This window comes from Oncorhynchus keta, chromosome 18 (assembly GCF_023373465.1).
Source record: "Oncorhynchus keta strain PuntledgeMale-10-30-2019 chromosome 18, Oket_V2, whole genome shotgun sequence".
Classification (NCBI taxonomy): Eukaryota; Metazoa; Chordata; class Actinopteri; order Salmoniformes; family Salmonidae; genus Oncorhynchus; species Oncorhynchus keta.
This window is the reverse complement of record NC_068438.1, coordinates 30,819,765-30,833,343: the sequence shown is the minus strand read 5'-3', so window position 1 is coordinate 30,833,343 and position 13,579 is coordinate 30,819,765. Positions and strand designations below refer to the sequence as shown.

The following is a 13,579-nucleotide window of genomic DNA, read 5'->3' as shown; positions in this document are numbered from 1 at the left end:
ACTCTAGGGCTCACCCCATTTAGTCGACTGGTCCAATGTTTGGTCCATAATATTACTGTTCTCACTCTAGGGCTCACCCCATTTAGTCGACTGGTCCAATGTTTGGTCCATAATATTACTGTTCTCACTCTAGGGCTCACCCCATTTAGTCGACTGGTCCAATGTTTGGTCCATAATATTACTGTTCTCACTCTAGGGCTCACCCCATTTAGTCGACTGGTCCATTGTTTGGTCCATAATATTACTGTTCTCACTCTAGGGCTCACCCCATTTAGTCGACTGGTCCAATGTTTGGTCCATAATATTACTGGGGCTCCATTTAGTTTCCATTGTTTGGTCCATAATATTACTGTTCTCACTCTAGGCTCACCCCATTTAGTCTGGTCAATGTTTGGTCCATAATATTACTGTTCTCACTTAGGCTCACCCCATTTAGTCGACTGGTCCAATGTTTGGTCCATAATATTACTGTTCTCACTCTAGGGCTGGTCCAATGTTTGGTCCATAATATTACTGTTCTCACTCTAGGGCCCCCCATTTAGTCGACTGGTCCAATGTTTGGTCCATAATATTACTGTTCTCACTCTAGGGCTCACCCTCATTTCAGTCGACTGGTCCAATGTTTGGTCCATAATATTACTGTTCTCACTCTAGGGCTCACCCCATTTAGTCGACTGGTCCAATGTTTGGTCCATAATATTACTGTTCTCACTCTAGGGCTCACCCCATTTAGTCGACTGGTCCAATGTTTGGTCCATAATATTACTGTTCTCACTCTAGGGCTCACCCCATTTAGTCGACTGGTCCAATGTTTGGTCCATAATATTACTGTTCTCACTCTAGGGCTCACCCCATTTAGTCGACTGGTCCAATGTTTGGTCCATAATATTACTGTTCTCACTCTAGGGCTCACCCCATTTAGTCGACTGGTCCAATGTTTGGTCCATAATATTACTGTTCTCACTCTAGGGCTCACCCCATTTAGTCGTGGTCCAATGTTTGGTCCAATATTACTGTTCTCACTTAGGGCTCACCCCATTTAGTTGGTCTCCATAATATTACTGTTCTCACTCTAGGGCTCACCCCATTTAGTCGACTGGTCCAATGTTTGGTCCATAATATTACTGTTCTCACTCTAGGGCTCCACCATAATATTACTGTTCTCACTCTAGGGCTCACCCCATTTAGTCGACTGGTCCAATGTTTGGTCCATAATATTACTGTTCTCACTCTAGGGCTCACCCCATTTAGTCGACTGGTCCAATGTTTGGTCCATAATATTACTGTTCTCACTCTAGGCTCACCCCATTTAGTCGACTGGTCCATTGTTTGGTCCATATGTTTGTTCATAATATTACTGTTCTCACTCTAGGGCTCACCCCATTTAGTCGACTGGTCCAATGTTTGGTCCATAATATTACTGTTCTCACTCTAGGGCTCACCCCATTTAGTCGACTGGTCCAATGTTTGGTCCATAATATTACTGTTCTCACTCTAGGGCTCACCCCATTTAGTCGACTGGTCCAATGTTTGGTCCATAATATTACTGTTCTCACTCTAGGGCTCACCCCATTTAGTCGACTGGTCCAATGTTTGGTCCATAATATTACTGTTCTCACTCTAGGGCTCCATAATAATGTTTGGTCCATAATATTACTGTTCTCACTCTAGGGCTCACCCCATTTAGTCGACTGGTCCAATGTTTGGTCCATAATATTACTGTTCTCACCTAGGCTCACCCCATTTAGTCGACTGGTCCAATGTTTGGTCCATAATATTACTGTTCTCACTCTAGGGCTCACCCCATTTAGTCGACTGGTCCAATGTTTGGTCCATAATATTACTGTTCTCACTCTAGGGCTCACCCCATTTAGTCGACTGGTCCAATGTTTGGTCCATAATATTACTGTTCTCACTCTAGGGCTCACCCCATTTAGTCGACTGGTCCAATGTTTGGTCCATAATATTACTGTTCTCACTCTAGGCTCACCCCATTTAGTCGACTGGTCCAATGTTTGGTCCATAATATTACTGTTCTCACTCTAGGGCTCACCCCATTTAGTCGACTGGTCCAATGTTTGGTCCATAATATTACTGTTCTCACTCTAGGGCTCACCCCATTTAGTCGACTGGTCCATTGTTTGGTCGATAGGCTGTTGGTCGACCGAGATTTCTTTAGTCGAGCAGTCGCAATATATTTTTAACGGGGTGTGCAAGACACCGGTCTGATTCACTCCGGTCTCAGTGGACTAATCCATTGTAGAGGCCACGGAATGGCACAGTCCATCACTCTGAGACATGTGATACTAACATTGTATATGGTTATAGTATGTTTTTTTAAAAACGATATAAAATTGAGTATGTAAAAAGTAAATAATATCTATTTTATAACATGAGGTTTATCCTTTGTTGGATACGGTCGCTGCCCGCGGTTATGGAACATACTCTTCAGTGCGCCCTAGAATTGGTGCCTTTCCCTATGTTGCTATCTGCATAATAGCAAAGTTGACCGGCATATTGGGATTGAGAACATTGGCGGAGGCAGCAGCAGCAGCAGAAACGAGAGAGGAAACCCCAACTTAATTGGATCTATAATCAATAGCCTAACTGTTTAATGTGCCTGGCTTTATAAATCATCCTGATATATATATCTTCAGAAATACGTCAGGTCCTGCTTCTGTTGCCTGTTAGATAGTGTTTGTTTATAGCCTACTGATTCCATGAGCACCAAGCTTAATGCAATGGCAAAATGATGGATAAAGCCATTTTTAAGCTTTGCTCTGCTGTAATGAAGGCTTTATATTGGTTTTTCTGTTAGAACAGACTGGTATTACTTCTCATTTATTTAGTGTTTACACTGTTCCAAACAGGAGAAAAATAATATTGTGATCTAACAGCACCTGTTTGTCACACATAATATGTACGCTGCTCTCACTCCTATACCCTCATTTTTCTTGATCTCCTTATTGTTATTATGATCATCATTATAATAAGTAGTGTCGTTATCATTATCAGGCTTTGTATAAGTATCCTTGTGTAACTACCTTCGAGCTGTCGGCCTAAGACCGTGTCCTGTTTTGTCTTAAAACCGTAACTAACTTGGGCTACTGTATCAATCAATCGATCAATTATTCATTCGTTCATGCCATCACATAGCATACGAGACAAGTTTTAATATTAAATAACAAAGGGAGCATTGAGTAATTAGCCTAAACAATAAATACATCGCAATTCACAAATGCATGCAACTGTTTTTAGTCTGCTGTAATCAAGGCTTTATATATTTTATTTCTCATTAGAACAGACTCTTTGGTACACTTATTTATTTGGTTTTTACACTTCCAAATTGTTTTAAAAAATGTAATTTAACAGCAACTGTTTGGCACACAATACTCACACAACGCTTGCTCCTATACCCTCCTTTATCTAGATCTCCAGTATTTTCCACAACTAAGTCAAATGTCTTCCACAGATCTGACTTCCACTTTCCCTCCTGAACAACCAGTAAACATTTGCGCGTTGCTTTTTCACATCCTCATCCATTTTGCTGTCACATGTTACTGTGTTTGGAGTTTGTTATAACCAATATATTGATGTGATTATTATGGGCTATAGGTCAGGTCCTATTGGTCACATGCATGCGATGCTTACATGTTTTACGTAAAGCGAGCAAGGGTTGAGGGAATAGGAAATGTTTTTCCGAAACAAATTAGGGATTTCGGTAACAACTTTTCAGTCAGAAACAAGTAAGAAACTAAATGGCTGAAATGATGTAGCAACTTCAGCATGGACAGCCCAATAAACACTTCCTGTGCTGTGGTGCCTTTTCAATACAGTAGGGAGGAGAGCGAGACAACGTGCTCCAGTCACACAGGCACTCACTGTCATTTTGTTGTAACAGTGTGACCATCGGGCTCTTTCTTGTCTCATTTGTCTCTTAATTATTTAATCAAACAGTGTGCTTAAAGCATCAGACAAGCTCAGTGCATATATAGTTGATTTTATTCAAACACATAGGGTGTGTCTGCCTATATATTAAAAATCAATTGGTCGAAAGAACAGGACGTCTCTGTCGACCAAGATTTGTTTTAGTCGTGGACAGCCCTAACTCACTCCCTGCCTCCCCTCCCAGAACACGTGGGTCCCCAGGAGAGGAGAGCAGGGCCCCAAGACCATAGACCAGATCCACAAGGATGCTGAGCTGGAGGAGCACAGGGAGGTTCTCAAGGTGCAGCAGCAACTCCTCAACCAGAACACCCGAGGAGGAGTTGGAGGACGTGGTGGTGGAGGAAGAGATCAGGGGAGCCGCGGGGGCCAACACCCCCAGACGGGCCAAAGGAGTCAGCCCCAGGACGAGGGCTGGAACACAGTTCCCATCTCCACCAAGAGCAGACCCATCGACACCAGCCGACTCAGCAAGATCACTAAGGTCAGTGATACATTATACTGTGAATTCTCAGCCACGTACCGTGGACCCATACTCAGTTTGGACTGAAATACTCCAACCCCCTCTACTTGCAGTCTATCATCCACCTCCTTAACCTTCAACCCCATTGTAAAGTTCTATCAGCCCTACCATTCCCAAATGAAACACCAAACCCACTCACTCTGTAGTCTGGCACACACCACTTAACCTTTAACCTCCATTTAGAGTTATTACCATACTATTCCTGACTCCTCACTTATATAACTCAAAACTTCAGACCTTTTTCAGATCTCAAGCTGTTTTGCCCCCAACAATCCTGCAAGTCTTCTTTCCTCAACAATAATGTTTCTAACCTCTCATTCTCTCTGCAGCCCGGGGCTTTGGACTTCAACAACCAGCTGCTGGCGCCCCAGCTCGGGGGTAAGGGCATGTGGGGCAGCTGGGGCAAGGGCAGCAGTGGAGGCACCACCGGAGCCAAACCCGCTGGTGAAGCCAGTAAGTCCTCTTACCAGTACAACCACTATTGTGAAATATCTACTCTTAGGCTCTTCAAAAATTCAGTGTTTGTGTTCTCTGTGTGTTCATAGCCCCAGAGTCAGGAGGCCGCCCAGCCACCAGCACCCTCAACAGGTTCTCAGCATTGCAGCCACAGCAGCCCTCCTCCTCAGGGCCCTCACATGACTCGGACAGAAGAGTTCCTCAGAGGTCAGCAGCACTGGGACGTTACAAAAGACTACATCTGTCCTTTACATATAGTGCCTTCCGAAAGACTTCAGACCCCTTGTCTTTTTCCACATTTTCTTACAGCCACATTCTAAAATTGATTTAAAATAAATCGTCCTCATAAGCTACACAAAATACCCCATAATGACTAAGCGAAAACAGGTTTTTGATTTTTTTTTTGCAAATGTATTAAAAATAAAAAAGCAGAAATACGCTTTTTACATAAGTACTCAGACTCTTTGCTATGAGAACCTACCAGAAGGACAACCATCTCTGCAGCACGTCACCAATCAGGCCTTTATGGTAGTGGCCAGGCAGAAGCCACTCATCAGTAAAAGGCACATGACAGCCCGCTTGGAGTTTGCCAAAAGACACCCGAAGACTCTCAGACCGTGAGAAACAACATTTTCTGGTCTGATGAAACCAAGATTGAACTCTTTGGGCTGAATGCCAAGTGTCACGTCTGGAGGAAACCTGGCACCATCACTACGGTGAAGCATGGTAGTGGCAGCTTCATGCTGTGGGGATGTTTTTCAGTGGCAGGGACTGGGAGACTAGTCAGGATCGAGGGAAAGATGAACAGAGCAAAGTACAGAGATCCTTGATGAAAACCTGCTCCAGTGCGCTCAGCACCACAGACTGGGATGAAGGTATACCTTCCAACAGGACAACAACCCTAAGCACACAGCCAAGACAACGCAGGAGTGGCTTCGAGACAAGTCTCTGACTCCTTGAGTGGCCCAGCCAGAGCCCGGACTTGAACCCGATCTAACATCTCTGGAGAGACCTGAAGATAGCTGAGCAGCAACGCTCCCCATCGAACCTGAAAGATCTTGAGAGGATCTGAGAGAAGAATGGGAGAAAATCCCAAAATACAGGTGTGCAAGCTTGTAGCGTCATACCCAAGTAGACTCGAGGCTGCCAAAGGTGCTTTAACAAAGTACTGAGTAAAGGTTCTGAATACTTGTGTAAATGTGATATTTCAGTTTTCTATTTTTAATAAATTAGCAAACATTTCTGAACTGTTTTTGCTTCATCATTATGGGGTATTGTGTGTAGATTGACGAAAAAACAACAATTAAATAAACTTTAGAATAAGGCTGTAATGTAACAAAATGTGGAAAAAGTCAAGGGGTATTAATATTATCCAAAGGTACCGGTTTGAATATGGAACATCACTGCTACCACAGGGCAGAATGTTTATGATTGGTTCAGATGAATTAAGGTCATCTTGTGACTCTTTGCATCTACCCCCACCCCCTGCCCATATACACAAACAGGAACAGCTCGAGCCGGGACCGTGGCAGCGACAGATTCGAGCGTCATGACCGTGGCAGCAACGACCGCTTCGACAGGCGGGATGACCGGCGAGACGACCGGGACAGGAACCGGCCCCCGGTCACCAAGCGGAGCTTTAGCAGGGAGACGGTGGAGCACAGCAGAGAGAGGGAGCACAGCGGCCCTGCTGATCCAGTACGCCGTGTAGCCAGCATGACCGATGATCGGAGCAGCAGAGACCGAGCCAGGAGCAAAGACAATGGTACAAAACAAAGAATACACACAGCATACTTTCTGTCAGGCTTACAGTACTGCTGGCAGGAGTGACCAGGAGTTTAAAGGGATTGGGAAAGGCAGAGAGTTGGTGCTATGTTAACCAATTCAGGGACCTTTATGGGGAATTTGCAATGTTTTTAAAGGCAAGGATTTCTCAGGGAGACATTTGTATGTGACTTTCTCTCTCTGTTTGGGCCACAGTGAAGAGGGAAGCTACTCTGACCCCCCCTCCTGCCCAGAACAAACCTGCCTTGAGTGAAGAAATGCTGGAAAAGAAGTCCACAGCTATCATAGAGGAGTACCTACACATCAACGACATGAAGGTACATCACATTTATACCCATGCAGATCATTGGAGAGACCTACATATCAACCACACACAGATATGATACATACTGTAGCTAGTTGGCCACATGGTGGTAATTGAAAATGGCTTTCCATGTAAATGATGTACAACAAAACAGGTTATTTTTATGTTTTTATTATTGAAACACTGCCCTACTTTAGAGGAGTAAAACTAACCTTTGAATCCTGTTTCCCCTCCTGCGCTGTAGGAGGCGCTGCAGTGTGTAGTGGAGATGAACAGCACCCCGCTGCTCTTTGTATTTGTACGGAGTGGTCTAGAGTCCACTCTGGAGCGCAGCCCCATCGTCAGAGAACGCATGGGCCTGCTGCTACACCAGCTGTACAAGGCAGGGACCCTGCCCAAAGAGCAGTACTACAGAGGGTCAGTCACCTCAGAGAGAGTTTGTGTTTTCTGCCCGTGGAACAGCACTATACACAAATGAGTTGTGAAACATTGAATATGTGGAAAAGGTTATAGTGGATCACTAGTATATTGACCTTTTTCTTTTCTAGATAGTCTATCTGATAAATCTGAGTGATTTGGTGTGTGTCAACAGGCTTCAGGAGATACTGGAGGTGGCGGAGGACATGGCCATAGACGTCCCCCACATCTGGCTCTACCTGGCTGAGCTTATCACCCCTATGCTTCACGAAGGAGGCATCCCCATGGGACAGCTCTTCAAGTCAGTCCCAGGCTTCATTCTAGGCCTCTAATAATAATAAATCTATTTAATCAGTCAGTATCCTCTATATTAAGATGTGACCTACTGACCCTTTTTTGACCTATGACCCTGTAGGGAGATATCCAAGCCCCTGGTTCCTCAGGGGGCGGCTGGAGTTCTGCTGGTCCAGATCCTCACCTTACTCTGCAAAGGAATGGTATGTTCTCTCTCTACCCAACCTGTGAAGGAGATAGTGCTTTATGTTTTCATATCTGTCCAGACGTCTAGAAGACCTTTTGATGTTTGAATTCTATGCAAATGTCATGTTTGTGGATCCAAAGTGTTTTTAATGGAACCACCTGTATCCGCTACTTCAGAGCCATAAAAAGGCAGGCGCCATGTGGAGGGAGGCGGGGCTTAGCTGGAAAGACTTTCTGCCTGAGGACGAGGACGTCAACAAGTTTGTGACAGAAAAGGTAAGAGGTCGGAGGTCATGACCCTTTTTTAAATGTTTTATTTCACCTTCACTTTTATTTAACCAGGTAGGCTAGTTGAGAACAAGTTCTCATTTGCAACTGCGACCTGGCCAAGATAAAGCATAGCAGTGTGAGCAGACAACACAGAGTTACACATGGAGTAAACAATTAACAAGTCAATAACACAATAGGAAGGGGGAAAAAAGTGGAGTCTATATACATTGTGTGCAAAAGGCATGAGGTAGGCGAATAATTACAATTTTGCAGATTAACACTGGAGTGATAAATGATCAGATGGTCATGTACAGGTAGAGATATTGGTGTGCAAAAGAGCAGAAAAGTAAATAAATAAAAACAGTATGGGGATGAGGTAGGTAAAAATGGGTGGGCTATTTGCCGATAGACTATGTACAGCTGCAGCGATCGGTTAGCTCAGGGGTCCCCAAACTTTTTCCTGTGAGGGCCACATAACTTTTCCCTTCTCTGATGGGGGGCCGGTGTCAGTTTGTAACAGAAAAAGTGTGACGATCGTAGGGGAGCTTAAAAAATGTATTGTTTTCCAGAAAGCCACACATAACCAAATAACCCTTTCCAGGTTCTTTACAGAAAAAAAGTCAGGAAACAAATAATAACACTATTAATGAAATAAATAATAACTAAATAACCCTCTCTGAGTTCTTCACAGAAAAAACAGGAAATAAATAATAACTAAATAACTCTCTCTGGGTTCTTCATAGAAAAAAAAGCCATGGAACATTAACTTTCTGTCGTGCCATGCACAATCTTAACAGATAAAAGTTCAGCTCAGTTGTCAGAGCAGAATCTCTCTGACACATATGAGCAGTCTCTTAAAGTTCTTGTGTTCCTTCCTTATAATCCTTTTGTAGGTTCCAGTAGGCTTGTAGACACCGCTGTTTGCAGCTCTCTCTCATCAACTTCCCTGTGAAAACCACAAAAGAAGCAGGTTGAGAAACTGAACTAAGTGATACAGCACCTACACAGCACAATACATTTCACTACCAGTATGGTTGTAAAGATGGATTTTATCCCAGTAGATTTTATTATGATTATATTTGTTTATGCTCAGAATGACTCATTCAAGTCAGAAAAGTGAGCTTACCTATCTATGTATGTTCATCAGTGTGAACTGTGGGCCTGCATCTGGCTGGTGAGAAGTTGAATATCAGGTTCCATTCTAGTTACAGCCAGTCTCAAGCACTGATGCAAATGTTCATCTGTCAATCTTGATCTCATCGGGGTTTTCAGCAGTTTCATGCGAGAAAAGGTTTTCTCGCAGATATACGTGCTGCCAAAAACTGTGGACATTTTCATTGCGTGTTTTTGATGTTTGGATATGTGTCGTTTGGGAGGGCGGCATAGAAGTCAATGAGACTGTTGGGCTTGAATGCGTCTTTCAGAACATCACAGTTCTGTAACTCAGCCAACTCAAACTGATATGAAGGCTGGGCTTCATCAATGTCGGCAACAAAGGGGTTCTGAAAAAGACGGATTTCTTTTGCATGAACATGTAGTTCACTGAATCGCACACCGAACTCCGCCTTCAGCATTTCCAGTGCTTCCACGCACTTTTCAGCTCGGAACGGGACCGCTGGGTTCTCTGTCGACAGGTTTTGGGTAGCAGGAAGATGGACGAAGTTGCGCTTTTTCACTTGTTCCAAAAGCAGCGCTAATTTCACCTCAAATGCTTTTATGTGTGAATACATGTCGCAAATGAGTTTCCCCTCGCCTTGTAGCTGCAAGTTAAGGCTGTTAAGTATTTCTGTCACGTCTGTTAAAAATGCGAGGTGCCATTTCCATTCTGGGTCGATCAGCTCTGGGACCGTTTTGTCTTTTAAATGAAGAAATGCGTTAATTAACAAAAAAATAATTGTTTGTCCACTGCAGGTTAAATACCCTGCATTCTGAATCAATTTTTCTCTTACCTAACCTTTTCGCCATTATTCCGTTCTCTCTTTGACAGGGCCGGGCCTAGGATTTTTTTTCTGGAGGCCAAATAGGAAAAGAATTCGATAGCGTCTCTGGTATTGTTCAGAGGGCCGGGCCAAATGTGCTGACGGGCCGTATCCGGCCCGCGGGCCGTAGTTTGGTGACCACTGGGTTAGCTGCTCAGATAGCAGATGTTTGAAGTTGGTGAGGGAGATAAAAGTCTCCAACTTCAGCGATTTTTGCAATTCGTTCCAGTCACAGGTAGCAGAGAACTGGAACGAAAGGCGGCCAAATGAGGTGTTGGCTTTAGGGATGATCATTGAGATACACCTGCTGGAGTGCGTGCTACGGATGGGTGTTGCCATCGTGACCAGTGAACTGAGATAAGGCGGAGCTTTACCTAGCATGGACTTGTAGATGACCTGGAGCCAGTGGGTCTGGCGAGGAATATGTAGCGAGGGCCAGCCGACTAGAGCGTACAAGTTGCAGTGGTGGGTGGTATAAGGTGCTTTAGTGACAAAACGGATGGCACTGTGATAAACTGCATCCAGTTTGCTGAGTAGAGTGTTGGAAGCAATTTTGTAGATGACATCGCCGAAGTCGAGGATCGGTAGGATAGTCAGTTTTACTAGGGTGAGTTTGGCGGCGTGAGTGAAGGAGGCTTTGTTGCGGAATAGAAAGCCGACTCTTGATTTGATTTTCGATTGGAGATGTTTGATATGAGTCTGGAAGGAGAGTTTACAGTCTAGCCAGACACCTAGGTACTTATAGATGTCCACATATTCAAGGTTGGAACCATCCAGGGTGGTGATGCTGGTCAGGCGTGCGGGTGCAGGCAGCGAACGGTTGAAAAGCATGCATTTGGTTTTACTAGCGTTTAAGAGCAGTTGGAGGCCACGGAAGGAGTGTTGTATGGCATTGAAGCTCGTTTGGAGGTTAGATAGCACAGTGTCCAAGGACGGGCCGGAAGTATATAGAATGGTGGCGTCTGCGTAGAGGTGGATCAGGGAATCGCCCGCAGCAAGAGCAACATCATTGATATATACAGAAAAAAGAGTCGGCCCGAGGATTGAACTCTGTGGCACCCCCGTAGAGACTTCCAGAGGACCGGACAGCATGCCCTCCGATTTGACACACTGAACTCTGTCTGCAAAGTAATTGGTGAACCAGGCAAGGCAGTCTTCCGAAAAACCGAGGCTACCGAGTCTGCCGATAAGAATATGGTGATTGACCGAGTCGAAAGCCTTGGCAAGGTCGATGAAGACGGCTGCACAGTACTGTCTTTTATCGATGGCGGTTATGATATCGTTTAGTACCTTGAGCGTGGCTGAGGTGCACCCGTGACCGGCTCGGAAACCAGATTGCACAGCGGAGAAGGTACGGTGGGATTCGAGATGGTCAGTGACCTGTTTGTTGACTTGGCTTTCGAAGACCTTAGATAGACAGGGCAGGATGGTCTGTAACAGTTTGGGTGTCTCCCCCTTTGAAGAGGGGGATGACTGCGGCAGCTTTTCAGTCCTTGGGGATCTCAGATGATATGAAAGAGAGGTTGAACAGGCTGGTAATAGGGGTTGCGACAATGCCGGCAGATAGTTTCAGAAATAGAGGGTCCAGATTGTCAAGCCCAGCTGATTTGTACGGGTCCATGTTTTGCAGCTCTTTCAGAACATCTGCTATCTGGATTTGGGTAAAGGAGAACCTGGAGAGGCTTGGGTGAGTAGCTGCGGGGGGCTGTTGGCCGAGGTTGGAGTAGCCAGGCGGAAGGCATGGCCAGCCGTTGAGAAATGCTTGTTGAAGTTTTCGATAATCATGGATTTATCGGTGGTGACCGTGTTACCTAGCCTCAGTGCAGTGGGCAGCTGGGAGGAGGTGCTCTTGTTCTCCATGGACTTCAGTGTCCCCGAACTTTTTGGAGTTGGAGCTACAGGATGCAAACTTTGCCTGAAGAAGCTGGCCTTAGCTTTCCTGACTGACTGCGTGTATTGGTTCCTGACTTCCCTGAACAGTTGCATATTGCGGGGACTGTTCGATGCTATTGCAGTCCACCACAGGATGTTTTTGTGCTGGTCGAGGGCAGTCAGGTCTGGAGTGAACCACGGGCTATATCTGTTCTTAGTTCTGCATTTTTTGAACGGAGCATGCTTATCTAAAATGGTGAGGAAGTTACTTTTAAAGAATGACCAGGCATCCTCAACTGACGGGATGAGGTCAATGTCCTTCCAGGATACCCGGGCCAGGTCGATTAGAAAGGCCTGTTCCGAGAAGTGTTTTAGGGAGCGTTTGACAGTGATGAGGGGTGGTCGTTTGACTGCGGCTCCGTAGCGGATACAGGCAATGAGGCCGTGATCGCTGAGATCCTGGTTGAAGACATCAGAGGTGTATTTGGAGGGCCAGTTGGTCAGGATGATGTCTATGAGGGTGACCTTGTTTACAGATTTAGGGTTGTACCTGGTGGGTTCCTTGATGATTTGTGTGAGATTGAGGGCATCTAGCTTAGATTGTAGGACTGCAGGGGTGTTACGCATATCCCAGTTTAGGTCACCTAACAGAACAAACTCTGAAGCTAGATGGGGGGCAATCAATTCACAAATGGTGTCCAGGGCACAGCTGGGAGCTGAGGGGGGGGTCGGTAAGCAGGCGGCAACAGTGAGAGACTTATTTCTGGAGAGAGTAATTTTCAAGATTAGTAGTTCGAACTGTTTGGGTATGGACCTGGAAAGTATGACATTACTTTGCAGGCTATCTCTGCAGTAGACTGCAACTCCTCCCCCTTTGGCAGTTCTATCTTGACGGAAGATGTTATAGTTGGGTATGGAAATCTCAGAATTTTTGGTGGCCTTCCTGAGCCAGGATTCAGACACGGCAAGGACATCAGGGTTAGCAGAGTGTGCTAAAGCAGTGAGTAAAACAAACTTAGGGAGGAGGCTTCTGATGTTGACATGCATGGAACCATGGCTTTTCGATCACAGAAGTCAACAAATGAGGGTGCCTGGGGACATGCAGGGCCTGGGTTTACCTCCACATCACCCGCGGAACAGAGGAGGAGTAGTATGAGGGTGCGGCTAAAGGCTATCAAAACTGGTCGCCTAGAGCGTTGGGGACAGAGAATGAAAGGAGCAGATTTCTGGGCATGGTAGAATATATTCAGGGCATAATGCGCAGACAGGGGTATGGTGGGGTGCGGGTACAGTGGAGGTAAGCCCAGGCACTGGGTGATGATGAGAGAGGTTGTATCTCTGGACATGCTGGTTGTAATGGGTGAGGTCACCTCATGTGTGGGAGGTGGGACAAAGGAGGTATCAGGGGTATGAAGAGTGGATCTAGGGGCTCCATTGTAAACTAAAACAATGATAAAACAATGATAACTAACCTGAACAACAGTATACAAGGCATATTGACATTTGAGAGAGACATACAGTAATCACAGGTGTTGAATTGGGAGAGCT

General features: G+C 45.3%; 1 protein-coding gene and 1 long non-coding RNA gene across 2 annotated transcripts in view; one reads left to right on the top strand and one right to left on the bottom strand.

The window, feature by feature from the left end:
* Window positions 1–13,579, top strand: part of LOC118397552 (eukaryotic translation initiation factor 4 gamma 1-like) — a 97,567-nt gene that overhangs the window by 74,463 nt on the left and 9,525 nt on the right. The window contains 9 exon segments of the mRNA XM_052467895.1: window positions 4,133–4,429; window positions 4,798–4,921; window positions 5,014–5,131; window positions 6,430–6,689; window positions 6,905–7,026; window positions 7,258–7,430; window positions 7,606–7,731; window positions 7,846–7,927; window positions 8,088–8,186. Coding sequence (XP_052323855.1) covers window positions 4,133–4,429; window positions 4,798–4,921; window positions 5,014–5,131; window positions 6,430–6,689; window positions 6,905–7,026; window positions 7,258–7,430; window positions 7,606–7,731; window positions 7,846–7,927; window positions 8,088–8,186 — 1,401 coding nt within the window.
* On the bottom strand, window positions 8,720–10,466 carry LOC127908733 (uncharacterized). Its single transcript, XR_008068194.1, has 2 exons — window positions 9,307–10,466; window positions 8,720–9,126 (listed from the first exon to the last, which is right to left on the bottom strand). It is a non-coding gene; the product is annotated as an uncharacterized LOC127908733 (long non-coding RNA).